Source organism: Anolis carolinensis, chromosome 3, assembly GCF_035594765.1.
Source record: "Anolis carolinensis isolate JA03-04 chromosome 3, rAnoCar3.1.pri, whole genome shotgun sequence".
NCBI lineage: Eukaryota > Metazoa > Chordata > Lepidosauria > Squamata > Dactyloidae > Anolis > Anolis carolinensis.
Window position 1 is genome coordinate 49,629,989 of NC_085843.1, and position 25,344 is coordinate 49,655,332.

Sequence of the window (25,344 nt, forward strand, 5' to 3'; positions counted from 1 at the left end):
CCCCTCTAATAGATGTTATTTTTATATAATATGCTGTAACTTACTGTAAATTTGAGAGCTCCAGCAGTTTTTGAAGGGTCAAGTCTGTTGTTTGCTCTTACTTGTGCAATACAATGTGAAACATATCCAGAGGCCTAGTCACCCTTCTTGTCAGCCATGTTTGATTGTCCCATTGGTATGTACCTGATAACTATTGAAGGCAGCGCAATGTTTTTAGTGGTGTCAGGAAAAATAGCCTTATGATTTTACTGCATGATAGTCTAGTGTGGAATATCATTCTTGCAAAACATATTTATACAGCCAATATGGTGTAGTGGTTTGAATGTTGGACTATGATTGTAGAAACCAAGGCTCAACCTTGATTATGGAAGCCCTTTGGGTGACCTTGGGCAAGTCACACCCAGAGGAAGGCAAAAAGACAAGTACACTCTGAGTGAATCTTGCCTATGATGGGTTTTCTTTAGGATCACCATAAATTGAAAATTATTTAAGGGTGCACAAGAATACACACATCATAAAGGATGTCAAGTTATATAGTGCAGATGAATGGTGTCAGCACCACTTTTGTAGATGTGTAAATAGTTAGCACTGAGGATAAGTCATAAATTGGACATATATTATTAATAGGTAAAAACAAAACAAAATGTGAAGAGGGAAAACTGAATTAACAATAGAAAAAATGAATGAAGATGCTCAGAAAATGGCCAAGACATGATATGCTTTCCTGATATGTGCAATCACAAAGCCTCCTTCCTTCATGGGGCTATTTAGAATCCATTTTCCAAAATTTCTGAACCAACTACTTTGAAATTATTTATTGGATGGGTTCTTGGTTCAGAAATTTGTAAAGCTTCATTTCAAATAGCCCACTAAAGGAATCATAATTGGTAATTGGCAAAATAAAAAAATATTTTGAACATATTGATATGTCTCCTGTTTCCTCTGTGGATTTTGTAGATTGAAAAGTAATTTTGAATCTAGATTTAAAAAAGATTTTTAACCTTCAGATTAATATTTGTACTGTACAGTTAGTCCCCAAGTTACAAACAAGATAGGTTCTGTAGGTTCATTCTTAAGTTGAATTTGTTTGTAATTCAAAACAGGTCCATCGAAAAGGCACTCTGTAATTTAGCCAAAAAAGGGTACATTATAGTTCTTGTGTGATTAGAATCCCCTTTTTAAAAAACACCAAAGCTTCCAAGCAATTGTAAAGAAAATCGTAGAAATAGATAACCCTTCCCTCAAGGAGCCTCTCTTATTTATTCCATTTATTAGTTTATGTTGAAAGCTATTAAAGCTTTACCCAAAAAAAGTACAATTGTTTTTTTTTTTCTATAGTTGAACCAATTGTGAGCCTAACAAGGGGACCAAATACTTTAATAGATGGAGCCAATCAAACTGTTGCAGCCATTTGCACAGCAGCCACTGGAAAACCAGCTGCAGATGTTGTCTGGGAAGGTGATCTTGGTGAAATGGAATCCACTTCAACCTCTTTTCCAAATGAAACTGTGACAGTGGAGAATCAATACAAGCTTGTCCCCACCAGATTTGCTAGAGGGAGACATATAACTTGTGTTGTGAAACATCCCGCTTTGGAAAAAGAGATAAGAATGGATTATGCATTGGATATTCAATGTAAGTAATTGTTGTCCCTCATCATTTTATCTTCTAGAAAATTGCTCAAGTTGCAAATGCAAAAAAAATCTTGCAATGGAAGGAGGAATACTTTTGTTATTATCAGATCAGTAGCTTTAAAGTGCTTGCTTAAAGTTTGTTGAGATAGGATCTATGCAGACATGTTATAACAGACCTTCCTTGTATCCTGGACATTTGAGGGAGAAAAGTTAAATTTTAAAAAATCCTCTGCGTGATTTTAGCATTCCAGTTGGAATTGATAATTGGATTTAATCCATTTTGTCTGACATTCTAAGTACTTCAAACACTAGTGATTCTGCATAAAAAATAAGGAGCTGCTGGTTTCAAGTATGCCTATTTGCTGCTATATGTTATATCGTCTTTAGAGAGCTACTAGTTACTACCTTGGGTATTTGTGAAGCCAAGTAAGTTGTTATGGTCAAGGGGAAAATTACATTTATGTAGAATTTTGGCTTCCTGTAATCTTGAGAAGAAGACAGAACAGAACAGAAATAAATTGTTATAATATATGAGACTGAATAGGAGTGTGTGTGTGTGTGTGTGTGTGTATGTGTGTGTGTGTGTGTGTGTGTGTGTATATATATATATATATATATATATATATATATATATATAGTGATGGAATCACGGCAGCGGACAAAACAACAAAACTACAGGCCCCCCCAACCTCGAAATTTGACAACACAACCCATCATCCACGCCTCTAGGTTGATACAACAAAACGAAAAGAAAAATAAAGTCCTAATTACAGGGAGAGAAATAATTTTATCCAATTGCTGCCAGTTAGAAGGCTAAGCTCCACCCACTTGGTCTCTTAGCAACCCACTCAGACCAGGGGACAGGCAGAGTTAGGCCTCACTTAGGCCTCTTCCACAGATTATCTAATTTGCACTGGATTATATGGCAGTGTACACTCAAGGCCCTTCCACACAATTACATGCTAATCATTTTGCCTAATTGCAGCATTCATACTTGCCTCCAACAGACAAAAAAAAACCAATCAGAAATATTATATATTCACAACCTTTAGGAAATAATATCCCCTGATGGCGCAGTGTGTTAAAGCGGTGAGCTGCTGAACTTCTGGAACGAAAGGTCGCAGGTTTGAATTGGGGGAACGGAGAGAGCCCCCACTGTTAGCCCCAGATTCTGCCAACCCAGAAGTTTGAAAACATGTAAATGTGAGTGCATCAATAGGTACCGCTCCGGCGGGAAGGTAACGGCTCTCCATACAGTCATCCCACATGACCTTGGAGGAGTCTACAGACAATGCAGGCTCTTCGGCTTAGAAATGGAGATGAGCACCAACCCCCAGAGTTGGACACGACTGGACTTAATGTCAGGGGAAAACCTTTACCCTTTACCTTAACTACCACCAATTCCTCAATACTTTATTTCCCATACCACCATACTTCGCCACAGCAACACGTGGCCGGGCACAGCTAGTAATATTATATACCTCACAATCTCTGAGGATGTCTGCCATAAATATGGGCGAAGCTTCAGGAGAGAATACTTCTGGAACATGGCCATACAACCCGGAAAACACACAACAACCCTGTGATTCTGGCCATGAAAGCCTTCGACAACACAGTTTGAGAATAGTTATTTCATGTTCTCTTCTATGACATCTCACAGTTATGTGTATTTGTAGATTCCCCCGAGGTTACAGTAACTGGGTATGATGGAAACTGGTATATTGGACGAGAGCATGTTTTACTCAGGTGTAATGCTGATGCAAATCCACTGCCAATGAAGTTTACATGGAGTCGGTAAGTTCTTAACCTCAATAAATTTGGTAATGTTAATCAGTGTTATTTTTAAAAAATCTTTGCTGAAACACCTTAAAACTCATAGAACCTTAAATACTGCTTTCGTACTCTTTACATAACCATTTTTAAAGTTTTTGCCTTAAATGGTCTCAGACTTCCTTGTTCCATAAAATGGTCTTAGGCTTTGACGTCAACCAGGATATATGCCCAACATTCTTCCAAAAACCTACATTTGATGTGGAATGGATTCTTCACTATCATGATGTTAAAAAGGCTTTGGCCTCTTATGTCAGCAGAACTGTGTCCCTTAGGGACTCTTCCAAGCTGTTCCTGTGATATTCGTTGGACAGATAGATGGTTTTGTATATTCTCAGAGCCTTTTGAAATAGGTAGCAGTTGCCATTCAACTAGTTTATGAACTTGCTAGCAAGCAGCCTTAACAAGGCATTTGAGGCCACTGTGTGAGATCAGTGACCACCTTAGCTACTTTTATGAGAGAGGTTCCTCTTGATATTATTTGCAAGGCTGCTGTGTGGTCTTCACTGTTTATTTTTATGTCTCATTATCGAGTGGAGACCAGATCTTAAAGGGATGCTGCTGTATTGCTTCCATGTAGTGTGACAGCCACCTTCTACAGTTTGGTAGTTTGCTACCCTGTTTTCCCGAAAATCAGACAGGGTCTTATATTAATTTTTGCTCCCAAAGATGCACTAAGTCTTATTTTCAGGGGATGTCTTATTTTTCCATGAAGAAGAGCTCACATTTATAACAAAAAAATGAACATTTATTATATACTGTAAAGTAGTTGTCATCACAAACCAGCATAACCAGACAAACTATGAATCCTATCAAGAATTTCTTGTTACTACCATTATTTACATGTACAACAATCTATGGTACCTCTTGCAGTTTAGGTTTCACAAGGTTTCCACGCTGATTTCTCTCTATTCTAGTTTCAATGTAGTCATGAATGATGAATAATATAATATACTATAATAATATGATAATATAATAATAATATAATGATATACAATATATTAATGAGATAATATAATAATAGGATATAAAATAACAGAATATGATAATAATATGGTATTAATAGGATAATATAATAATGGGATATAATAACAGAATAGCATAATAATATAATAATAATAGGATAATATAATAGAATAATAGAATGGAATAGAATGATATAAAATATATTAATAGGATAATATAAAATGGAATATAATAATAAACCAGAATATGCTAATAATAATAATAAAATAATAATAGAATAGAATAATAGTCTAGAATATAATGATATAAAATATATTAATAGGATAATATAAAATGGAATATAATAATAACAGAATAATATAATAATATGAAAATATAATATAATAATAATATAATAATAATATAATGATATAATAATAATAGAAAAATATAATATAATGATATAAAATATATTAATAGGGTAATATAATAATGGGATATAATAATAGTAACAGATATGATGATAATATGGTAATAGAATAATAGTATAAAATAATAAGTTTCATGGCATAGGATAGGAATAAGGATAAGAGGAGAATCCCTATGCGTCCTGTACCTTTAAGAAACAGAAAGAGCAGGACGAGTGGAAAGCCCTCTTCCTTCCCTCCCACCCTCCCTTGTCCTGGCTCCAGGAGCCAATCAGAAGCCTTGGGGGCGAAGGGAGCATGGCCAGGACGGAGACGGAAGGAAGAAACGGCAGCGCAGCAGCAGCCACGGAAGCTGGGGGACAGGCAAGGCAAGGCCAGCAAGCACTTTCTCTCCCTCCCTCCGGTGTGTATGAATGAGTGCTGCTTCTGCCCTGCAGCCATGTTTCCCAATGGAACTCTGCTGCAGCCTTAGTTGCTAGGTCTTACTTTCAGGGGAGGCCTTATATTTGGCAATCCCCCCAAACCCCTGCTAGGTCTTATTCTTTGGGGAGGTCATATTTTAGGGGAAACACGGTAGTCACCCATTTCTGTGATTCACAGAAACCACAAAGAAGGACAGGATGTTTTCCTAGTAACTGTTTCTTCCCCTGGTCATCTTTGAAATCACACAACCCCACCGATCCTTCCCACTTTTGTGTCTTGCCATTTCTCTTGACATTGGCTGCTGCTTGAGCAGCCATATTACTTGGCTTATGGCAGGACCTGCTATTATATACTAGCTGGGAAAGTAGATAGCGTTATTGTCAAAAATGTTATTTAATAGAGTTCTAGAAGAATTGGAACAATTCTCTGTCAGAAGCAGAATAGAACTTTTGTGTGATTTCACAGATGACCACTTGAAGAAACAGTTACAGATGGCCTGGCCTATCTGTCTTTCTCCCAATATGTAACCCAAGACAATTCATAGTTTCAGCTAAAACAAAATACAATTAGAACAATTAATAGCAGCACCAAAGTTAAAAACAAACACAGCAACACACCTCAATTAAAATAATTTATCTAACAGACTGTTAATTCTCAGATAGTCCAGGAACTTGAAAAGATGGTGAATTTGCTCTCATTGCTTCCTAAATGATGTAGGAAGGTATTCTGGGTTTTGAAATCCAAGGGTATAGTTAAAACAAAAACATTACAGGAAAAGTAAATGGTGGTTCATAGACATATAATCATTGTTACTATCTAGCTTAGTGGAATAGAAAATATACATAAGATACTCTACCCAAGGTTGCCACTCAAGTTGAAGTATCCTGGTTTAGGTCATGAGGAATTCTGAGTTTAAAGTGCACATGCAGATACTAAATTGTATATCTAGCACACAAGGATATGATAACTTGGGAAAACCTGGAAAATCTAGGAAACCCTTTCTGGGAGCGTGTTTTTCTAAGCACACATTAAATTTTCCTTTAGTGAAAATATGAAAATTGGAGAATATGCAGGGGAAGAGTCTTGGATCTAATAGTTTCTCTTTTGGAATTACAATAGAGACTTGCTTATCCAGTGTTATGTATTATCCAACACAGTCTGCCTCCCGCTGGGATCCACAGCTGTATCTCTAGGTAGCAATGCCCAGCAGGCCAACACAGCTATCAACGACACAAGTGCAGCCAGATTCCCAAATAAGTGGCACACTTGTTATAAAACATGATGTTTTGGTGCTTAATTTGTAAAATTATAATGTAACTTGATGTTTAATGGATTTTTCCTTAATCCCTCCTTATTATCCAATATTTTTGCTTATTGAATGTACTGCCAACCTGTTTATGTTGGATAAGTGAGACTCTACTGTAATGAAACACTTTTAAAACCAGGTTCATTCGGAATGTCAAACTGTTAGGAAGATTGTGTGCATGTGTGTATTAGAAATTCAAATTCAAGATCTGCTTTTTACACCTTCTGGTTACTGTCACCTTCATTAAAAGAAGCTCTGGGGTAGATGTTTTTATTGCTTCCAGTAAGGCGGTGTTGGATAGTATTATTTTTTGAACACTTACACAGTTAGTCCCCCATATCCATAGATTCTGTATACGTAGGTTCAGCCATCCACCTGCATGAAAATATTATTCCCTCCTCGCACAGTTTCTTTGCCATTTTATATAAGGCACCATTGCTTAGAATGGAATAAGCATTGATGTATTTTAGTATCCCCAGGAGCAGCATTTCAACTCATGCTGTAAAACCTTAAAAAACTCTATGCCCTGGCTTAAATATTTCTTGAAATTTTAAACCTCTGGAAAGCCCGAACATGCCCCTCCCCTCCTAATTTATAATACAAGCATACCGTAATTAGCAAAGCATCTTTTTACAAGTTGTTTTTACGTCCTCCAGCCACTTTATTTTTTCCTCATTCTCTGCTTAGCTGGAAAGGTTTTTTTTAACAGCATTGATATTTGAAACAAATATAATTGGGTCTAGAGTAGCAAGACTTTCAGTGTTGGGTTGCTATCAGAAATACAGTGAATAATAAAATAAAACTTCAGCTGGGAAAGTGTAGAATTCTAATCTAGCTGACTGTGTGTACCCATGAATAACAGGCAAGATAAACAACAACTGCCAACAGTTTGTGTCAATAGCAAAACAATAAGGAGGAGAGCAGATAAGCTTGATTCACCAGCTATTCCCAGCATGTTACAAGTTTAGCCACCAAAATGGAAATCATAAGAAAAGTAGATGCTGGTGAAAAAAAGAATTAAAAAACCTGAGTGCATTTTGGAAGAAGATTAAGTAGCCTAGAAAGTTAAAATGTTTTGTTTCCAATGGAAATAGTTGTTTCATTCCATATAAGCACCATGGTAGTTTTGATTTTAAAAGTTTGTTAAAACATATATTGGAATTGCTCTTTTTGGGGATATAGGAATCTATCCCTATTTTTTCATATATCTGCTTCTGTTACCAAAGTTTCTATTAAAAAAGTAATGCCCAAGAACACATCTACTTTGAAAACTGATGAATACCTGTTTAATTGAATTGATTTTTCGGTCATTTAAAGAATCAAATTGTGTAATATTTTATGAAATAACATTTGTATTTTTGATGTGAAACTTGTCATGAGAATTTAGAATATATTGTTTCAATCAGGCTCTGGTTTAAAAATATGGGTTTGATGTCAACAGAAATCTGGAGGCATTTTGTTCTCAACTGCTGATGTGAAGGGAATTGGTTATTTTGAAAACAAAATTTAATATCCTTTGTATTTTGGCAACATTTGACAGTAATTCACTTGTTCCTATAGGTGATGATGATAGGTATACAGATAATGATGAAAGACCAAGACTGGGGATTAAATTTCTCATACAGAACCCACTTGTCTCCACTAGTTAACTATTCTGGAGTACACTTACGGAAAATGAGGGAGGAGGATGTTTTAGAACCTTGTTGAAGGTTTATGAATAAACGTGCTACTTAATTTCTACAAAGTTCTGTAGTTTTTCAGTTTAATTATTGTGTGAATGATCTTATTTTCATTCTAGAGAAAACCTCTTAGTATTTCAAATAAACTCTTACTCTCAGAACATTCAAACTGTCTGTAAACATTTTGCAATTCAGATTAGATGGAAGTTGGCCTGAAGGTTTGCAGCCCTTAAACAATACTCTGCATTTCAACAGCCCTTTGACTTACAATTATACTGGAACCTATGTTTGTAAAGTGGCCAATTCATTGGGCCAAAGAAGTGATCAAAAGACTATCTACATATTAGGTAAGTCATTTGTTTCCTGTTTTTCCTTGCAGTTTGAAAGTATAATCTTAACAATGCTGCTCTGCCAGAAATATTATGATACTAGAAGTTTGCCCCCCCCCCCCCCCCCCCCGCGTGTCAGGAGCAACCTGAGTTGCTGCTTCTGGTGTTTGGTTTTTTTACCATGTTAGCTTTGGAAGCCAACCTGCTTCATGGTCTCTGATTCACATGGGTTATTTGTATCAGGCTAGTCCCAAAATCTCTTAGAAATTAATACTTCTTGGTGACAGCCCCATGACACTCCGAAACATCAAATTTAGCTGCTGTTATTTCTCTCAATTCCTTTTTGCTACAACATTCATTTGGTGATCTTTAACAGTATATGGATCACCCCTAAAAATGTGGTATTGTGTACTATAAGAAGGGGAGAATGATGGTTGTGACCAACCTAGAAACTAGCATGGTCTTTCAAAGTAAGCTAGTTCGAAGTTTATTCTCTGGTATCAGAGCTATGCTTGAAATCAGCAGTTGGGACAATGTTTTTGCACTGGGTAGCAATGTTTCCTCATATAAATCCTTGTATGTATGTAAATATATTTAAAGCAAAATGTATTTCAACTGCATGGAGAAGTTAGTATGGTACCTAGTAGGCATGTGCGATCCATGAAAAAAATGGTTCAATACTTGCTTCTAAAGTAGGGTGCGCTGGCACTTCGTTTCTGAAATTACTTCTGAAATTTGGCCCAAAAAGTTTTGAAACTTAACGAATATTCAGAATATTTGAAATTAATTCGTTAATGGTGGGCGCGCATGCACAGTGCCAAAAACAGCACTGGGGGGAACTTTATAGGACGCTCCCGCCCTCATTTTTCGAGCTATCCTCTTCAAACTTTGTACCATGGTAGAACACTTTAACACTGCTAGCTCACTATAATTCAGAACGTTTCCCTTGTCCTCTGATTTTTGATGAATTTTCACAGCTTTTATAATAAACCATTTTTTAATAATTGCAAAAATCTGTTCCTGGTTTGAAAGTCTTATTTCTGGTTTCATTTGGTTGTGTTTACTTTGAAAGTCATTGTTCTACTACAGAAACTTTGTTTTTGTGGTAGAAACTTTGTTAAATTGGTGGACTGTGTCCCAGGAAACCATAATGTGCTATTATAGCACCACGTCCCTTGCGCAAAGACAAAGTTCAGGCAGTGTCATAAAATTTTGCTATGTTTCTATGACAGAACCAATTCGGAAATGACATTTATCACCCAGGAACATAAATCATAGTACACCATCAAATCCTGACAGGTGACCATCAGCCTCTGAATAAGAAAATCTGTTCCTGGTTTGAAACTGTTTCATTGGATTTTCTGGGGCTGAGAGTGTGTGACTTGCCCAAGATCACCCAGTGGGTTTCCATGGCTGAGTGGGGAATGAAGCCACAGTAATCGTCCAACTCTCAAACCACTACACTACACCATGCTGTCCCAAAAAAGGGCCGCTGTTTCTTCCTGTGAGGCTTAAAACCTCAGTCTTTTGTTTTTTATGAATGCTCCAATGAGAAAATGTATTAAGTATGTGGGTGAAATACAATTCCCAAAAGTCTTGGGTCAACCCACCCAAAACTCGTAGATTCACAGCTGGCCATATTAAATCTAGTTTAAATCAGATAATCTGGGATCAGATCCTGGAAATTAGGGCAGTGTAGATTCGCCTGAGTCCCCTTCCACACTGCTGTTATATCCCAAGATCTAATCCCAGATTATCTGCTCTGAACTGGATTATCTGAGTCCACACTGCCAGATAATCTGGGATAAGAAAATAATGTGGGATCAGATCCTGGGAATTAGGGCAGTGTAGATTCTCCTGAGGCCCTGTTCCTATATCCCAGGATCTTATCCCAGATTATATGGCAGTGGGGACATATATTATCCTCTTCCTCCTCCTCCTCCTTTCAGAGGAGAAGGTTTGCAAAGCTTTGGAGAACTTTTGTGCAAAAGAGGGAGAGAGAAAGGGAAGCCAAGGGAAACTTCTCCTTTTCCCCCTCTTCCTTCCTTCCTTCCTTCCTTCCTTCCTTCCTTCCTTCCTTCCTTCCTTCCTTCCTTCCTTTTCTTCTTATCCCAGATTATATGGCAGTGGGGACTCATATAATACAGTTTAAATCAGATAATCTGGAATCAGATCTTGGGATATATGGCAGTGTAGATCTTCAACACTGCTCATCTATCCCAGGATCTGATCCCGGATTATCTGCTTTGAACTGGATTATATGTCCACACTGCCAGATAATCTGGGATAAGAAGATAATCTAGGAGTGGATTTCTTCCGATGGGGCTTAGCCTCCTTCTAACCAGGAGGGAAGGGAACGCACTCAGGAGTGGGGCTTACACATGTCACATACACACAAATATAGAGCAAATTTTGAAAGGAAAACTAAAATATAGATTTAAAATGCAATCTTTTCACTTCCCAGAATGATACTATTAATATTATATATATTTTAGCTTTCCCCGCCCATTTCCAATTTTCTTCTCCCTCTGAAGTGGAAAGTCAGTCACACACCAACCTGGGTGGAGAGTTCTAGTTTGGGGTATTACCAGCACTAAACCAGAGTGAAGTGATATGGATCGTGGATTGGGATTGATCCCCCCTCCTTTTCCCCCTTTCTTCAATTAAAGCTTCTGGCAAAAGCAGGAGGAAAGGCTTCAAAGGGGAAAAGCAAGTGGTTTGCAAGGGAGCTCCTGCAGAGTGAGCAAACAAGACTCCCTCTTTTTGCAACCCGGTTCTCTTGCAACCCGGTTTAAGAGGCCCATAGAAAGCAACCACTCCAGGGTGGGGAAAGGGAATTTCTCTCCTGAACAGCCAGCCACCAATGCCCTTTGCGAATGAGACTCCCTCCCTTCTGTGATTGGCCACAGGGAGGCAAGGTAAGCCCAGGCTAGCCTGCACCTCCCTCAAACCAAGTTTGGATGCTTTAAAAATGCATAGCTTATTAGCTTAAGTACCGAAAAACATACAACGCCATTAGAAAAATTGTCTATCCTGTTTCGATATAGCGAAATGCACACGGCGGGATAACCTGCTTCGAAAGCCAGTTCAAAAGTGACAAAACAAACGAATTGGATCCGACATACGAGGGATTCGACTTTTTGCTCTACCCTAGTACCTAGAGAAACTGGGAAGAATTGGAAAGATTCAAAATTGGGAGTCATTCAGTTTATAGCTGTAGAATAAAAGCAGCTTGACACAACTTCAACTGCCATGGCACGATTCTGTGGAATCCTGGGTTTTATCATTTGGTGAGGCACCAGTACTCATTGGCAGGGAAGGCTAAAGACTAGAGGTGTGCAAAATTTTACATTAGATCGGAATTCGTATCTGGTTCGTTAAATATGGACATATTGTCACGACCCAGGCTGCAGAGCACCAATAACCATACACAGAGGCCAGAATCTATCTAATATCTTTATTGAAGGAATATATAAAGTTAATAAAAACAAGTGTAGAAAATAGTTCAGAATTAGACCTTTCAGGAAAGGTCAGAATTAGTCCAAAAAAGCAATGTCCAATAAGAAATATTAAGGTCCAAAGTTGTAATCCAATAACCGAAACACTCACTTTGCCAAGCAAAGTGAGGGGAGATGACAAGGTCCTTTAGTCCATGAAACTTGAGCGAGGCTAGGAAATAACTTGATACTTGAAACAAGGCTTGAACGTGGAACAAGGTAACTAAGAACAAGAACAAGGTCCGTGGAATAACTTGATAAATCCGTGGAACAAGGCAAGGATTGATCCTGGGAAACAAGGCAAAGTCCGTAGATAAACAAGGCTGGGAAGCAAGGCGAAGGCTGGATAGCAAGGCAAGGCTTGAGCAGGAGCGAGGCTTGAATCGGAGCGCGCTGTCCAGACACAACTCGCTCCGTAGGCTGACGAATTGACTCCGCGAAGTTACTACGCGGGTAAAACACCTAAATAGAGTCTAGCTTTCCCGCCGAAGCAGTTCTCTGGGAATCAGAACCGAAAGCTAACTCTGAGACCAGATGTGAGACTCCCCAAAGATTCTCACGAGAAGCAGTCTTAATTGGCCACATTCTTAGCTGCAATCCTCGCACTCCTGCGCGAAGCTGAATCCAAACTTCTCTGTTGTTTACAAAACTCCCGGCGCAAGAATACGGGAGAAGTAGGCTCTGGGCTTGTTTGACATACTTCTGGGAGACAACTTTCTTGCAGGTGTAAGGTTCCCAGATCTGCCTGGGAAAGATCTGGCTGAGAGGAATCCAGTTCAGACTGGGAAGGTAAAAAACCCAAGTTTTCATCTTCATCAGGAATTACAATGTCCTGAGCAGGACTACAAGGCCCATGGGTCATCACACTATCCCCCTCCTCAAGGCCCCTCCCAAACTGGGGCCCTCTCCCCGAGGCGCGAGGTCGTGGTTTGGTGGGATAGGTCTGATGAAAGCGACGGGTTAGATCAGGAGCATGGACTGTGGAGGCGTCTTCCCAAGAGCGTTCCTCAGGGCCAAAACCCACCCAGTCAATGAGATATTGTAGGCGGCGGCGGTGAAAGCGAGAATCCAAAATGTCCTCAACCTCGAACTCCTCCTCCCCATTCATCAAAGCAGGAGGGGGGGCCGGTTGGTCTGTATCAGGTCGCACACCATCCGCCGGAAGGAGCAGGGAACGGTGAAACACGGGGTGAATGCGCATTGAACGCGGAAGTTGGAGTTTGAAAGTCACGGGGTTTAATTGCGCCACCACTGGATAGGGACCAATGAAACGGGCATCTAACTTCCGGCAAGGGCGGTGGGAGGGCAGAAAGCGAGTGGACAGGAAAACCCGATCTCCTACCTTGATTTCGGGGCCCGGCTGGCGATGTTTGTCAGCGTGGCGTTTATAGTCCTCCTTGGCTTGATCCAGTTGCTGGAGCAAAAGTTGTTGCACCGCTGTGAGTTCCTGCAGCCAATCCTCTGCTGCGGGAACCTCTGAAGTTTCAATGACAGGGGGGAAGAAACGTGGATGGAAGCCGTAGTTTGCAAAGAACGGCGTTTCTTTTGTAGAAGCTTGAACTCCATTGTTGTAGGCAAACTCAGACAGTGGTAACAGAGAAGCCCAATTGTCCTGTTGATAGTTTACATAACAGCGAAGATACTGCTCCAAAGTGGCATTGGTGCGCTCCGTTTGCCCATCTGTTTGGGGATGATGAGCTGAAGATAAGCGAGAGTCTATGCCCAATAGTTTTTGTAGTGCCTTCCAAAAACGAGAGGTGAATTGAGATCCACGGTCTGTGACTAAACTCTTGGGCAATCCATGTAGTCTGAAAACATGTTGAAGAAATAGATCCGCAGTTTCCTTGGCCGTGGGGAGGCCTTCGCAGGGAATGAAATGGGCTAACTTGGTGAATAGGTCCACCACCACTAAGATCGTGGTGAATCCACAGGAAGGTGGTAGGTCAGTGATGAAATCCGCGGAAATTATTTCCCATGGGCGAGATGGGGTAGGAAGGGGGTGTAAAAGCCCTGAGGGCTTCTCCCTTCGTATCTTGGAGCGCTGGCATACTGGGCAGGTGTTGACATATTTTTCCACATCCTTGCGGATCTTGGGCCACCAAAAATCCCTTAGGATCAAATGCATAGTTTTAAATAGTCCGAAGTGTCCTGCTGGTTTGCAGTCATGACACAGACGAAGCGCTTTTTCCCTGCCCGGTCCGGGTGGGATATAAACATGATTTCTATAGCAGAGCAGCCCATCTTTAAGCGAAAAGGGAAAATGCAGACCTTGGCGAAGTTGGTCCTGCGCCCAGGCATCTGCTTGCTGACTAGCCCTGATTTCTTGAGCACAGATGGGTCCTGGAGTAGGGGAAGTTGAACCAATGGGAATGGATTTGGTGTTCCCCACCGTGAGCGTGGCAAAGTTCTCAGGTTGTAGCAGTTGGGATTCAAAGGTCTCCTTGCGTCCTGCAGCGTATTCCGGTTTACGTGACAGGGCGTCTGCTTGCTTGGTTTGGGCTGGGGTCACATAATGGATCTGGAAGTTGAAACGTTCAAAGAATAAAGCCCAACGTTGCTGCCTCTGATTTAGTTTGCGGGCAGTTCTTAGATGTTCTAGATTACGATGATCAGTGTGGACTTCAATGGGAAATTTGGCCCCTTCTAGCCAATGTCTCCAAGTTTCAAAGGCTGCCTTTATGGCCAGTAGTTCTTTTTCCCAAATGGTGTAATTCCTCTCTGGTGTGGTTAGTTGACGAGAATAAAAGGCACAGGGGTGGAGGTGATCTCCCACCGGTTGTAAGAGTACAGCCCCAATTGCCACATCAGAGGCGTCCGCTTGCACCACAAAAGGGGTTCCAGGATTTGGGTGCTGTAGAATTGGCTGGGAGGTGAATAGTTTCTTTAGTTGCTGGAACCCTTTCTCTGCTTGATCAGTCCAGCGGAAAGGCTGCTTTCCACGGATGCAGCTAGTGATGGGGTCGGACCAGCGGGCAAAATCTGGAATGAACTTGCGGTAGTAGTTCGCGAACCCCAAGAAACGCTGCACCTCTTTCTTGTTAGTTGGCGCCCGCCATTCCAATACTGCTGAAACTTTGGCTGGATCCATGGAAAGCCCTAGAGGCGAGATGCGGTAACCAAGGAAATCTACCTCTTGTAGATCAAAGGCGCATTTTTCCAGCTTGGCATAAAGTCCATGATCCCGCAATCGTTGTAACACCATTTTGACGTGGTTCTCATGTTCTGATTGTGATCTGGAAAACACCAAAAAATCGTCCAGGTAGATTATCAAGAACCTGTCTAGATAGTCCTGAAAAATGTCATTGACAAAATGCTGGAACGTTGCGGGGGCTCCGCATAAACCGAAATTCATAACTCGGGACTCAAATAATCCGAATTTGGTCTGGAAGGCGGTCTTCCACTCGTCCCCTTCCCTGATGCGAACTAAGTTGTAAGCCCCCCGAAGATCCAGCTTGGTGTAAACCTTGGCTCCTCGAAGCCGATCCAGTAGATCCGAGATTAAGGGCAGGGGATAGCTGTTCCGCTTGGTGATATTGTTCAATGCTCTGTAGTCCACCACCAAGCGTAGTTCCCCTGACTTCTTCTTCACAAACATCACTGGGGAGGCGGCTGGGGATTGAGAGGGTCTGATGAATCCCTTGCGAAGGTTTGTCTCTAGGAATTCCCTGAGAGCTTCTTGCTCTGGTTCAGTCAGGGAGTAGAGATGCCCTCGCGGGATCGGGGCCCCCTCCACCAAGTCAATGGCACAGTCATAAGGTCTATGTGGGGGTAATTTTTCGGCTTCTTTCTCATTGAATACATCCCAATACTCGGAGTACTTCTTTGGCAAGGTGATGATGGGCTCGGTGTCTGTGGCATGGCATACCTTGGCTACGAGGCAATGGTTTTGGCAATACGGTGAAGCAAACTGCAGTTCTCTGTTGGACCAGGAGATGTTAGGGTCGTGGAGAGTCAGCCATGGAATTCCCAAAATCACAGGGAAATGGGGGACCTCGGTAACAAAGAAGGAAATCTCTTCCATATGTTCCCTTATCCACATCCTGGTGGGTTCCGACCACTGACTTACGGGGCCCGTCTTGAGGGGACGGCCGTCTATGGCTTGCACCACACGGGCATTCTTGAAATCATGATATTGTAATCCCAGAGAGTCGGCATACTCTCTATCGATGAAATTGTTGGTAGCTCCAGAGTCTATCATGGCGTGGATCATGACGGGTCCCCTTTTTGCTGACCATAATGTGACCACGAGAAGGAACAGGACCCCGGTTGGCGGCTCTTGGATGGATTTTTTGACCGGGTTGGCGAGCCTCACTACACCCGGTCGTTGGCTTCCCCCGCCGGCTGTGTGCCAGTCGGCTCAGACGCCTTCGTCTCCGTGGAGGACGCCGCCGCAAGACGGGCGGCAGGCTTCCCTTTGGCTGGGCACTCTCTGGCGAAGTGGCCCCCGTTCCCGCAGTACCAGCAGAGGTTTAAGCGTTGACGACGGGCCTTCTCGGCGGCATCTAGTCTGGGACGCACATTGCCCAACTGCATCGGCACCTCCTCGCCTCCTCTGGAGTATGGGGTTGGCGGTGGGGGTCTCCACACCGGACGTGGCTGAACGCTGGCGGGAGCGGGGGGTTTTGCCCCGGCTCTACTGCCCTGGCCTCGAACCCACTGTTTCCTGTTGGCAATCATGACTTCAGCCCGTAAACATTGATCAATGAGTGCCTCGAGGGTCTGGGGAGGATCCACCTTGGAGATTTCTTCCAGCATTTCAATGTTGAGACCCTCCCGGAATTGTCCCCTGAGGGCTACATCGTTCCAGCCGGTGTTGTGGGCCAGCACTCGGAACTCGGCTATATACTGAGACATAGGTCTGTCTCCTTGGAAAAGGCGACGGAGTTTGTGACCGGCTGCCTCCAAATTGTCCTCGATTCCCCAAGTCTCCTTGAGGTGGTCCAAGAAGTGTTGCGCTGATCTTAGGTGTGGAGAGACTTGGTCGAACAGTGCCGTCGCCCAGCTGGCCGCTGGCCCGTCTAGAAGACTGTAAACCCATGCCACTTTGATGTCTTCTTGGGGAAACTCGGCAGCACGGGCCTCCAGATAAGCTTGACATTGGCGACGGAAGACATGAACCTTAGAAGCTTCTCCAGTAAACTTGGTTGGCAACGCCATGGCCGGAAGACGAACTCCGCGTTCCTTCAAACCCCTTATTTCTCCATCCTGTGCATTGAGCTTATCACGGATTCGGTCCACCTCTTCCTTGTCGATGGTGTAGGTAATCGGCTGGCCGCTCGGCCCAGGTACGACTCCGGTAGACATTCTGGCCGAGGTTAATTGGTGCTTAGGGTGGCGGAGTCAAACTGTCACGACCCAGGCTGCAGAGCACCAATAACCATACACAGAGGCCAGAATCTATCTAATATCTTTATTGAAGGAATATATAAAGTTAATAAAAACAAGTGTAGAAAATAGTTCAGAATTAGACCTTTCAGGAAAGGTCAGAATTAGTCCAAAAAAGCAATGTCCAATAAGAAATATTAAGGTCCAAAGTTGTAATCCAATAACCGAAACACTCACTTTGCCAAGCAAAGTGAGGGGAGATGACAAGGTCCTTTAGTCCATGAAACTTGAGCGAGGCTAGGAAATAACTTGATACTTGAAACAAGGCTTGAACGTGGAACAAGGTAACTAAGAACAAGAACAAGGTCCGTGGAATAACTTGATAAATCCGTGGAACAAGGCAAGGATTGATCCTGGGAAACAAGGCAAAGTCCGTAGATAAACAAGGCTGGGAAGCAAGGCGAAGGCTGGATAGCAAGGCAAGGCTTGAGCAGGAGCGAGGCTTGAATCGGAGCGCGCTGTCCAGACACAACTCGCTCCGTAGGCTGACGAATTGACTCCGCGAAGTTACTACGCGGGTAAAACACCTAAATAGAGTCTAGCTTTCCCGCCGAAGCAGTTCTCTGGGAATCAGAACCGAAAGCTAACTCTGAGACCAGATGTGAGACTCCCCAAAGATTCTCACGAGAAGCAGTCTTAATTGGCCACATTCTTAGCTGCAATCCTCGCACTCCTGCGCGAAGCTGAATCCAAACTTCTCTGTTGTTTACAAAACTCCCGGCGCAAGAATACGGGAGAAGTAGGCTCTGGGCTTGTTTGACATACTTCTGGGAGACAACTTTCTTGCAGGTGTAAGGTTCCCAGATCTGCCTGGGAAAGATCTGGCTGAGAGGAATCCAGTTCAGACTGGGAAGGTAAAAAACCCAAGTTTTCATCTTCATCAGGAATTACAATGTCCTGAGCAGGACTACAAGGCCCATGGGTCATCACACATATGAAGATGAGTTCCGAGACATGCAGGAAAGGTGGTGGTGGGGATTTAGAATTTTGAATCACCCATTTTCTTCCGGAAATGTTCTGTAATGTTCAGACGTCTTCCAAGGTCAGTTTAATTTTCACTATAATCATTAAGCAACTTTGGTAAAGCTGCTTTTAAAATCTTTCAAAATCTGATTCCTTTTGTGGTCCCATCCTCTCCACCGTTGCCATAAGGGAGGCGCTCTGGGTGTGGCTACTCACAACCATCTTAACTGTAATTTCACGCTCCAATGGTAGAGATTGCAAAAGACTGCGCCTTAAACCCCATTTTCCATTTTGCCTTGGGAGAAGAATGCACCAATCAGGAGAGAAGAGAAAATTATTCCTCCTCTTAAACAGTTAGTTTTTCTGAAAACTTTTTTTTAAAATCCCTTAAATCAGTAGATGTATTAGTATTAGTATTTCTGAACGTTAGGGAAATGATCCCCTGTTATTTTGTCTCATTGGACAGGAAAATCAAGGAGCTAGCTCTTGTAGGTTTTTTTTTTTTAAAAAATGTTGTTTTTAAAAACTTGAAAAAAAATCCAAAAATCCATGGATAAGTCAAACATCATGAAATTTGGTGGACTAACAGTGCTACATTTGTTCTACCACTGTAGCACGTTTTGCCACAATAGCTTTAAAAATGGGGGAGTTAGGACCCCCTGAATTTTCCCCAATAGTAGTTTTATTCTGTGGTTTGGGAAATAGGGAACCAAATACCAAACTACATTTCCCTGTATGCCTCGGGAGGAGAATATGCCAATCAGGAGAGGAGAGTGAAAATTATCCCTCCCCTTAAATAATTATTTTTTCTGAAAACTTAAAAAAAATCCCTTAAATCAGTCGATGTATTAGTATTCCTGAAAGTTGAGGGGAGTGATCCCCTGTTATCTTGTGTCATTGGACAGAAAAATAAAGGAGCTAGCTCTTGTAGGTTTTTGTGTTGTCGAAGGCTTTCATAGCCGGGATCACAGGGTTGTTGTATGTCTTTCGGGCTGTGTGGCCATGTTCCAGAATGTGATGTCTCATGGGCCTTGTAGTCCCGTTCCTAGTGCTATTGTGGCAGACGAGGAGGAAAACATGGGATTTCCACCGGTTCAGCTTGAATCGGAGCCTCTCCACCTGGAGGATGTTTGTCCTCAGGAAGTTAACCAAACAAGCCTTGGGCAGAATTCTCCCCCGTTTTCCCGAAAGGACAATTATAATAGAGATAGAGGAGTCAGGGAGGCAAATCGCCGGAGTCTCAGAATCGCTGCCAAACAATTAGCTGATTAGGTCTGCTTCCCTTGGGAAATTCTAAGGAGTCATGCATCTGGACAGAGTTGGGTTTCGCTTCTTGTTCTTCAGGGAAAGTGTTCTGTTGGCGGGAAAACAAGACCCTATATAGGGGTTTTGCCGCAAGGGGAACCTTGCGGAGTCAATTGATCAGCTTGAGAGAGAGATTGTGTGTGGACTTCGTATTCCTTGTTCCCTGCTTCCCGGATCTAGTTTCAAGTCTTGCCTTGTCTCACGTTTTGCCACGGACCTTGTTTCATGCTTCAAGTTGCCACGTTTCAAGTCTTTGATCCAGCCAAGAATCAAGCTTAAGTTCCAGCCTTGTTGTCAAGCTTCAATGGACTATAAGACCTTGTCATCTCCCCACACTTCTGCTTGGCAGAAGTTTCGGTTAATGGATTATAACTTTGAACTCTAATATCTTATATTGGACATTATTTTCCTGGACTATATTTGGCCTTTCCTGAAAGGTCTGCTTCTGAACTTTATTCTTCACTTGTTTTTATTGACTTTATATATTTCTTTAATAAAGATATTAGATAGATTCTGGCCTCTGTGTAAGGTTATTGGTGCTCTGCAGCCTGGGTCCTGACACAGAAGAATTCTCTCCTGACGTTTCGCCCACATCTCTGGCAGGCATCCTCAGAGGTTGTGAGGTATGGAACTTGTAGGGTTTTTTTTAAATGTTGTTTTTAAAAACTTTAAGAATTTACCAAAAATCCATGGATAAGTCAAACGTTCTGAAATTTGGTGGGCTAACGGGTAAATGTGTTCTACCACTGTAGCAAGATATCATCAGGATATCTCAAAAAAATGAGGGAAGAGAAACTGCTGAAGTTTCCCCACTTCCGGTGCTGTTTTTCCTATTGTGCATTTGCATCCTCCATTAATGCATTTACGAAGATTCAGAAGTTTCGTAACATTTTGAACTTTTTACCTTCAAAATTCATTAAAAAAAACTTTAGAAATGAAGCACCAATGCCCTCTTTTGAACACAGTTTAGAACCATTTGTTATTGCACATGCCTACTAAAGAACTATAGCTCCCATGATTTCAAAGTATTGAGCCTTGCCAAGTAGTGTCAAATTGCATTAATTCCACAGTGTAGAATCTGAGATAGGCAAGTTTCTTTTAACTTGAATCCACACCCAGATAATACCTTAGAGCTGGCTTATTTTACAGAGTTATTGAAGGGATTATGAGCGAATATATACAGAATGCTTTGTAAAGATTAATTCTACACTTGTGGAATATGTAGTGTTCTCACTTTAGTTTCAGTTTGCATAGATTGCCTTGGCATCAAAATGTAAAACTTCTGTAACAACAGGTAGTTGAAGGTAAAACCTGTGCTGTGAATTCTTGTCTGCAGTATGAGAGGGAAACAGAGTTCATATGTTCTCCAAGAGTTACTCCTTAAAAATGCTCAATGCTTCTTCTTCTTCTGCCTTCTTTGAGAAGAACACTCTTGATTCAGAACAATGGCTTATTTAATTTGAGAATCATACCTCCTGCGGGTCATTTAGATGCTCTGTAAAGTCAGTGAGTGGAGTGTGAGTACAGTAGCCCATTCTTGCTTTTTTTGCTACAGCAAGTGATACTTAGCAGCCTTACATTTCTGGATGTCTCTTCCTGTTTTCTGTTAGGCTAAGGACAAGGGGCTGGAGAGAAACAAGTTACCAGAGAAGACAGTGTAGGCAAATAGGATGATCATGGATATGCCAAGCTTTTACTAAAATCTCTGATGACCTTGGGGTGTGATATAATAGACTGCAGACTCATGAAAATGTGCTAGACAGCTTGAAAATTCAAATGAAACCCAACCATCCTGCTATATACACTGTAAAGCCATTAGGAACATAATGGGATTTGTATCCATTCCCTTATCTAAAACACACATATTCTGTTGGTGAAGCAGAACATGGAAGTGTAAAAGTAACCCTCTTGTACCTTAAAGATCTGCACGTTTTGTTCAGCATGAAGTTTGGTGGTCCTCAGTGACTCAGCATTGTTATATTGTTTCAACAAACAAATTTGACTAAGTTCTTAAGAATTCTTGATGTTTAGTTTTCCCAGAGTGCCTAATGTTTGCTGCTACTCTGTGGTTGGCAGAGAGATTTTTAGATCAGGATTGTAACAGTCCTTTTCATTTAGAATGAAAACAAATTACTGATATTCGTTACATCCTTAGGACAATATGCAGGACAACCTGAGAAGAGGGAAAAGTATTTAAAGTATGGTAGGTAGTAATACAGTAGAAGCAAATTCCGTACTCGTGGTTTGAAATAAATATAGGACTATTTTAATTTTATGTTTACAAATGCTCCAGTTATAGTACACTAAGTTCAGTACGGTGATTAATTTCAGTTATGCATACTAATTGTGGAAAGGCCTTTTATTTGGGACTGTCCAAGCTTGGGAACACTCTAGCTTTTTTTCCTTTCATTGTTAGACATCTTTCCTAGTTATGCTTTTTAAACTTACTAGGTCTACTGACACTGTTTTTTTGAAGTTTCTGTCCTCAGCTTTACATTTTTGTTACGTTACCTTGTATGGTTTTAGTGTGTTTCTAACTCTGCTCCATCCTGGGAATTAATTTGAAGTATGGGATAAATATTTCAATCATTTTGAGAATATATATAGAAACTACAGACCAAGGTTAACAGGTGAATGAAACTTAGTAACATTTCTATTGATCTTTTTAGCTATAACCTATATATAAATATAGGATTTTTCTCATTTGTCATACAATGCAAGCTTCAATCTATATATATAAAAGGGTAATGAAATTTCGGCCTAGGACAAAACAACAAAACTACACATCCCAGAAACACTAAACTTGGCAGCACAACCCCTCATGCATGCCTCTACGTTCATACAACAAAAAGAAAAGAAAAATAAAGTCCCAATTAGAGGGAGAGTAATAATTGTTTTTATCCAATTGCTGCCAGTTAGAAAGCTAAGCTCCGCCCACTTGGTCTCCTAGCAACCCACTCAGCCCAAGGAATAGACAGAGTTAGGCCTCACTTAGGCCTCTTCCACACTGCCTATAAAATACAGATTATTTATTTATTTATTTATTTATTTTATTTCCAATATTTCTATCCCGCCTTTCTCACCCGAAGGGACTCAGGGCGCCGTACAATTGACAACAATTCGATGCCGACACATCATTAAAAACAACAACATATAAAAATGTATTACAACCAATTAAATACAGTATAAAATATAAAACATAAAACATATGCTTAAAATCCGTTTGTCCAATATCCTCCTGATTTTAACTGGATTATATGGCAGTGTAGACTCAAGGCCCTTTCACACAGCTATATAACCCATTTATAATCTTATATTATCTGCTTTGAACTGGATTATATTGATTCCACACTGCCATATAATCCACTTCAGTGTGCATTTTATACAGCTGTGTAGAAGGGGTCTCATATAATCCAGTTCTAAGCAGATAATATAAGATTATAAATATACAGTACAGTCTCACTTATCCAAAATAAACAGGCCGGCAGAACGTTGGATGAATATGTTGGATAATAACAAGGGATTCAGGAAAAGCCGATTAAACATCAAATTAGGTAATCATTATACAAATTAAGCACCAAAACATAATGTTATACAACAAATTTGACAGAAAAAGTAGTTCCATGCACAGTAATGCTATGTAGTAATTACTGTATTTACAAATTTACCATCAAAATATCACAATGAATTTAAAACACTGACTACAAAAACATTGACTACTAAAAGGCAGACTGCGTTGGATAATCCAGAACATTGGATAAGCGAATGTTGGATAAGTAAGATTCTACTGTAATATGAAATAATTACTGTGGTAGAATAATACAGAACAATATAATATCTAAAACCAGGATAGTAAATATTATTTATTTATTTATTTACAGTATTTATATTCCGCCCTTCTCACCCCGAAGGGGACTCAGGGCGGATCACATTACACATATAAGGCAAACATTCAATGCCTTAACATAGAACAAAGACAAAGACAAACGCGGGGCTCCAAGCTGGCCTCGAACTCATGACCTCTTGGTCAGAGTGATTAGTTGCAGCTGGCTGCTCAACAGCCTGCTCCACAGGCAGGAACACTCTGAAAGCAGGGAAATTGGGAATTCCACAAAGGAAACAATCAGGGCCAGCTAACACCTCCCAAGAAAGGATTCTTCCACAAAAGAAGCTGAGAAGGGAGTGAAGCAGTGTGTATTACCAAAGTCATTATTGTTACTATCATTATTATTATTATTATTATTATTATTATTATTATTATTATTATTATCGTGTTGCTGTGAACTGTGAAAATGAATACAATCTGGCTCCAATTATTCAAAAACACTAAAATCAGAATATATAAAAATTACTGTGGTATAATAAAACAGAACAATACAATCTCTAAAATCAGAACACTAAATAAAGAACAACACTCTGAAAGCAGGGGAATTCCAGACAGGAAACAATCAGGGCCAGCTAACACCTCCCAACAAAGTATTCCCATCACCAAAGTCTGGCAAATCCTCTGTTTTCTGAGGGCTACAGACAGCAGAAGCACATAAAATATCGCAAACACTACCAATCTGAAAACAAGGGAATTCCAGACAGGAAACAATCAGGGCCATCTATCACCTCCCAACAAAAAATTCACTCAGGGAGGAAGTAGCCAGGCTTTAAAGCTACAAGGCTTTGTGAATGCTAATCATTTTTCTACTTGCAGCATTCATACTTGCCTCCAACAGACAAAAAAAATCAGAAATATTGTATATTCACAAGCTTTAGGAAATATCCCCTGATGGCGCACCGTGTTAAAGTGCTGAGCTGCTGAACTTCTGGACTCAAAGGTTGCAGGTTTGAATTGGGGGAGCAGAGAGAGCCCCCACTGTTAGCCCCAGCTTCTGCCAACCCTAAAGTTCAAAAACATGTAAATGAGAGTAGATGAATAGGTACTGCTCCGGCAGGAAGGTAACACCGCTCCATGCAGTCATGCCACATGACCTTGGAGGAGTCTATGGACAACGCCAGCTCTTCGGCTTAGAAATGGAAATGAGCACCAACCCCCAGAGTCAGGCACGACTGGACTTAATGTCAGGGGAAAACCTTTACCCTTTACCTTAACTACCAACAATTCCTCAATACTTTATTTACCATACCACCATACTTCACCACAGCAATGCATGGCCGGGCACAGCTAGTTGAATATAAAAAGCTACTGTTTGCAGCACAGAGCTGTCATTTGACAAAGCATTAAACCTACTTCCACATAAATGTATTGTGGGGCATATTTTTATAATTCTTCTTTATGGTCTCTGAGGGTCTTCTGAGCCAGATCAGTGCATTATTCAGAATCTTCTAGAGTTATTATGTGTGTGTTTTGGGAGAAACTCTGCTCATTGCCTTTGTGCCATATTTGCACACTTCCCGCCTAAACCCTAAGTTTATTCTTGTTTGCTCCTGGAGCGACATCATAATACAAGCATCTTGGGACTTTCTGCTTTGTACTACTTGTTTTTTATGGTTTGAGTTTAGAATTGTTTTTATTGGATTTCAATTTGTTTGGAATTTGGATTGCGCTGATCAGATTTTATGAATGACCAAGGCATTAGGTAAGAAGACCCAATGTTTAAAAATTTACAGC

The 25,344-nt window shown here is 41.0% G+C and overlaps 1 protein-coding gene across 8 annotated transcripts in view; it reads left to right on the top strand.

Annotated features, from left to right (window-relative positions):
- The window catches only part of nectin3 (nectin cell adhesion molecule 3), a 260,420-nt gene that overhangs the window by 33,739 nt on the left and 201,337 nt on the right, over positions 1-25,344 (top strand). For 7 of the 8 annotated variants that reach the window (XM_062974877.1, XM_008107775.3, XM_062974878.1 and 4 more), the window contains exons 3-5: positions 1,339-1,635; positions 3,311-3,428; positions 8,441-8,592. In XM_062974877.1, coding sequence (XP_062830947.1) covers positions 1,339-1,635; positions 3,311-3,428; positions 8,441-8,592 — 567 coding nt within the window. Of the gene's footprint in view, positions 1-1,338; positions 1,636-3,310; positions 3,429-8,440; positions 8,593-21,879; positions 21,928-25,344 lie in introns of all 8 variants that reach the window. The other variant, XM_062974876.1, reaches the window with a different exon arrangement.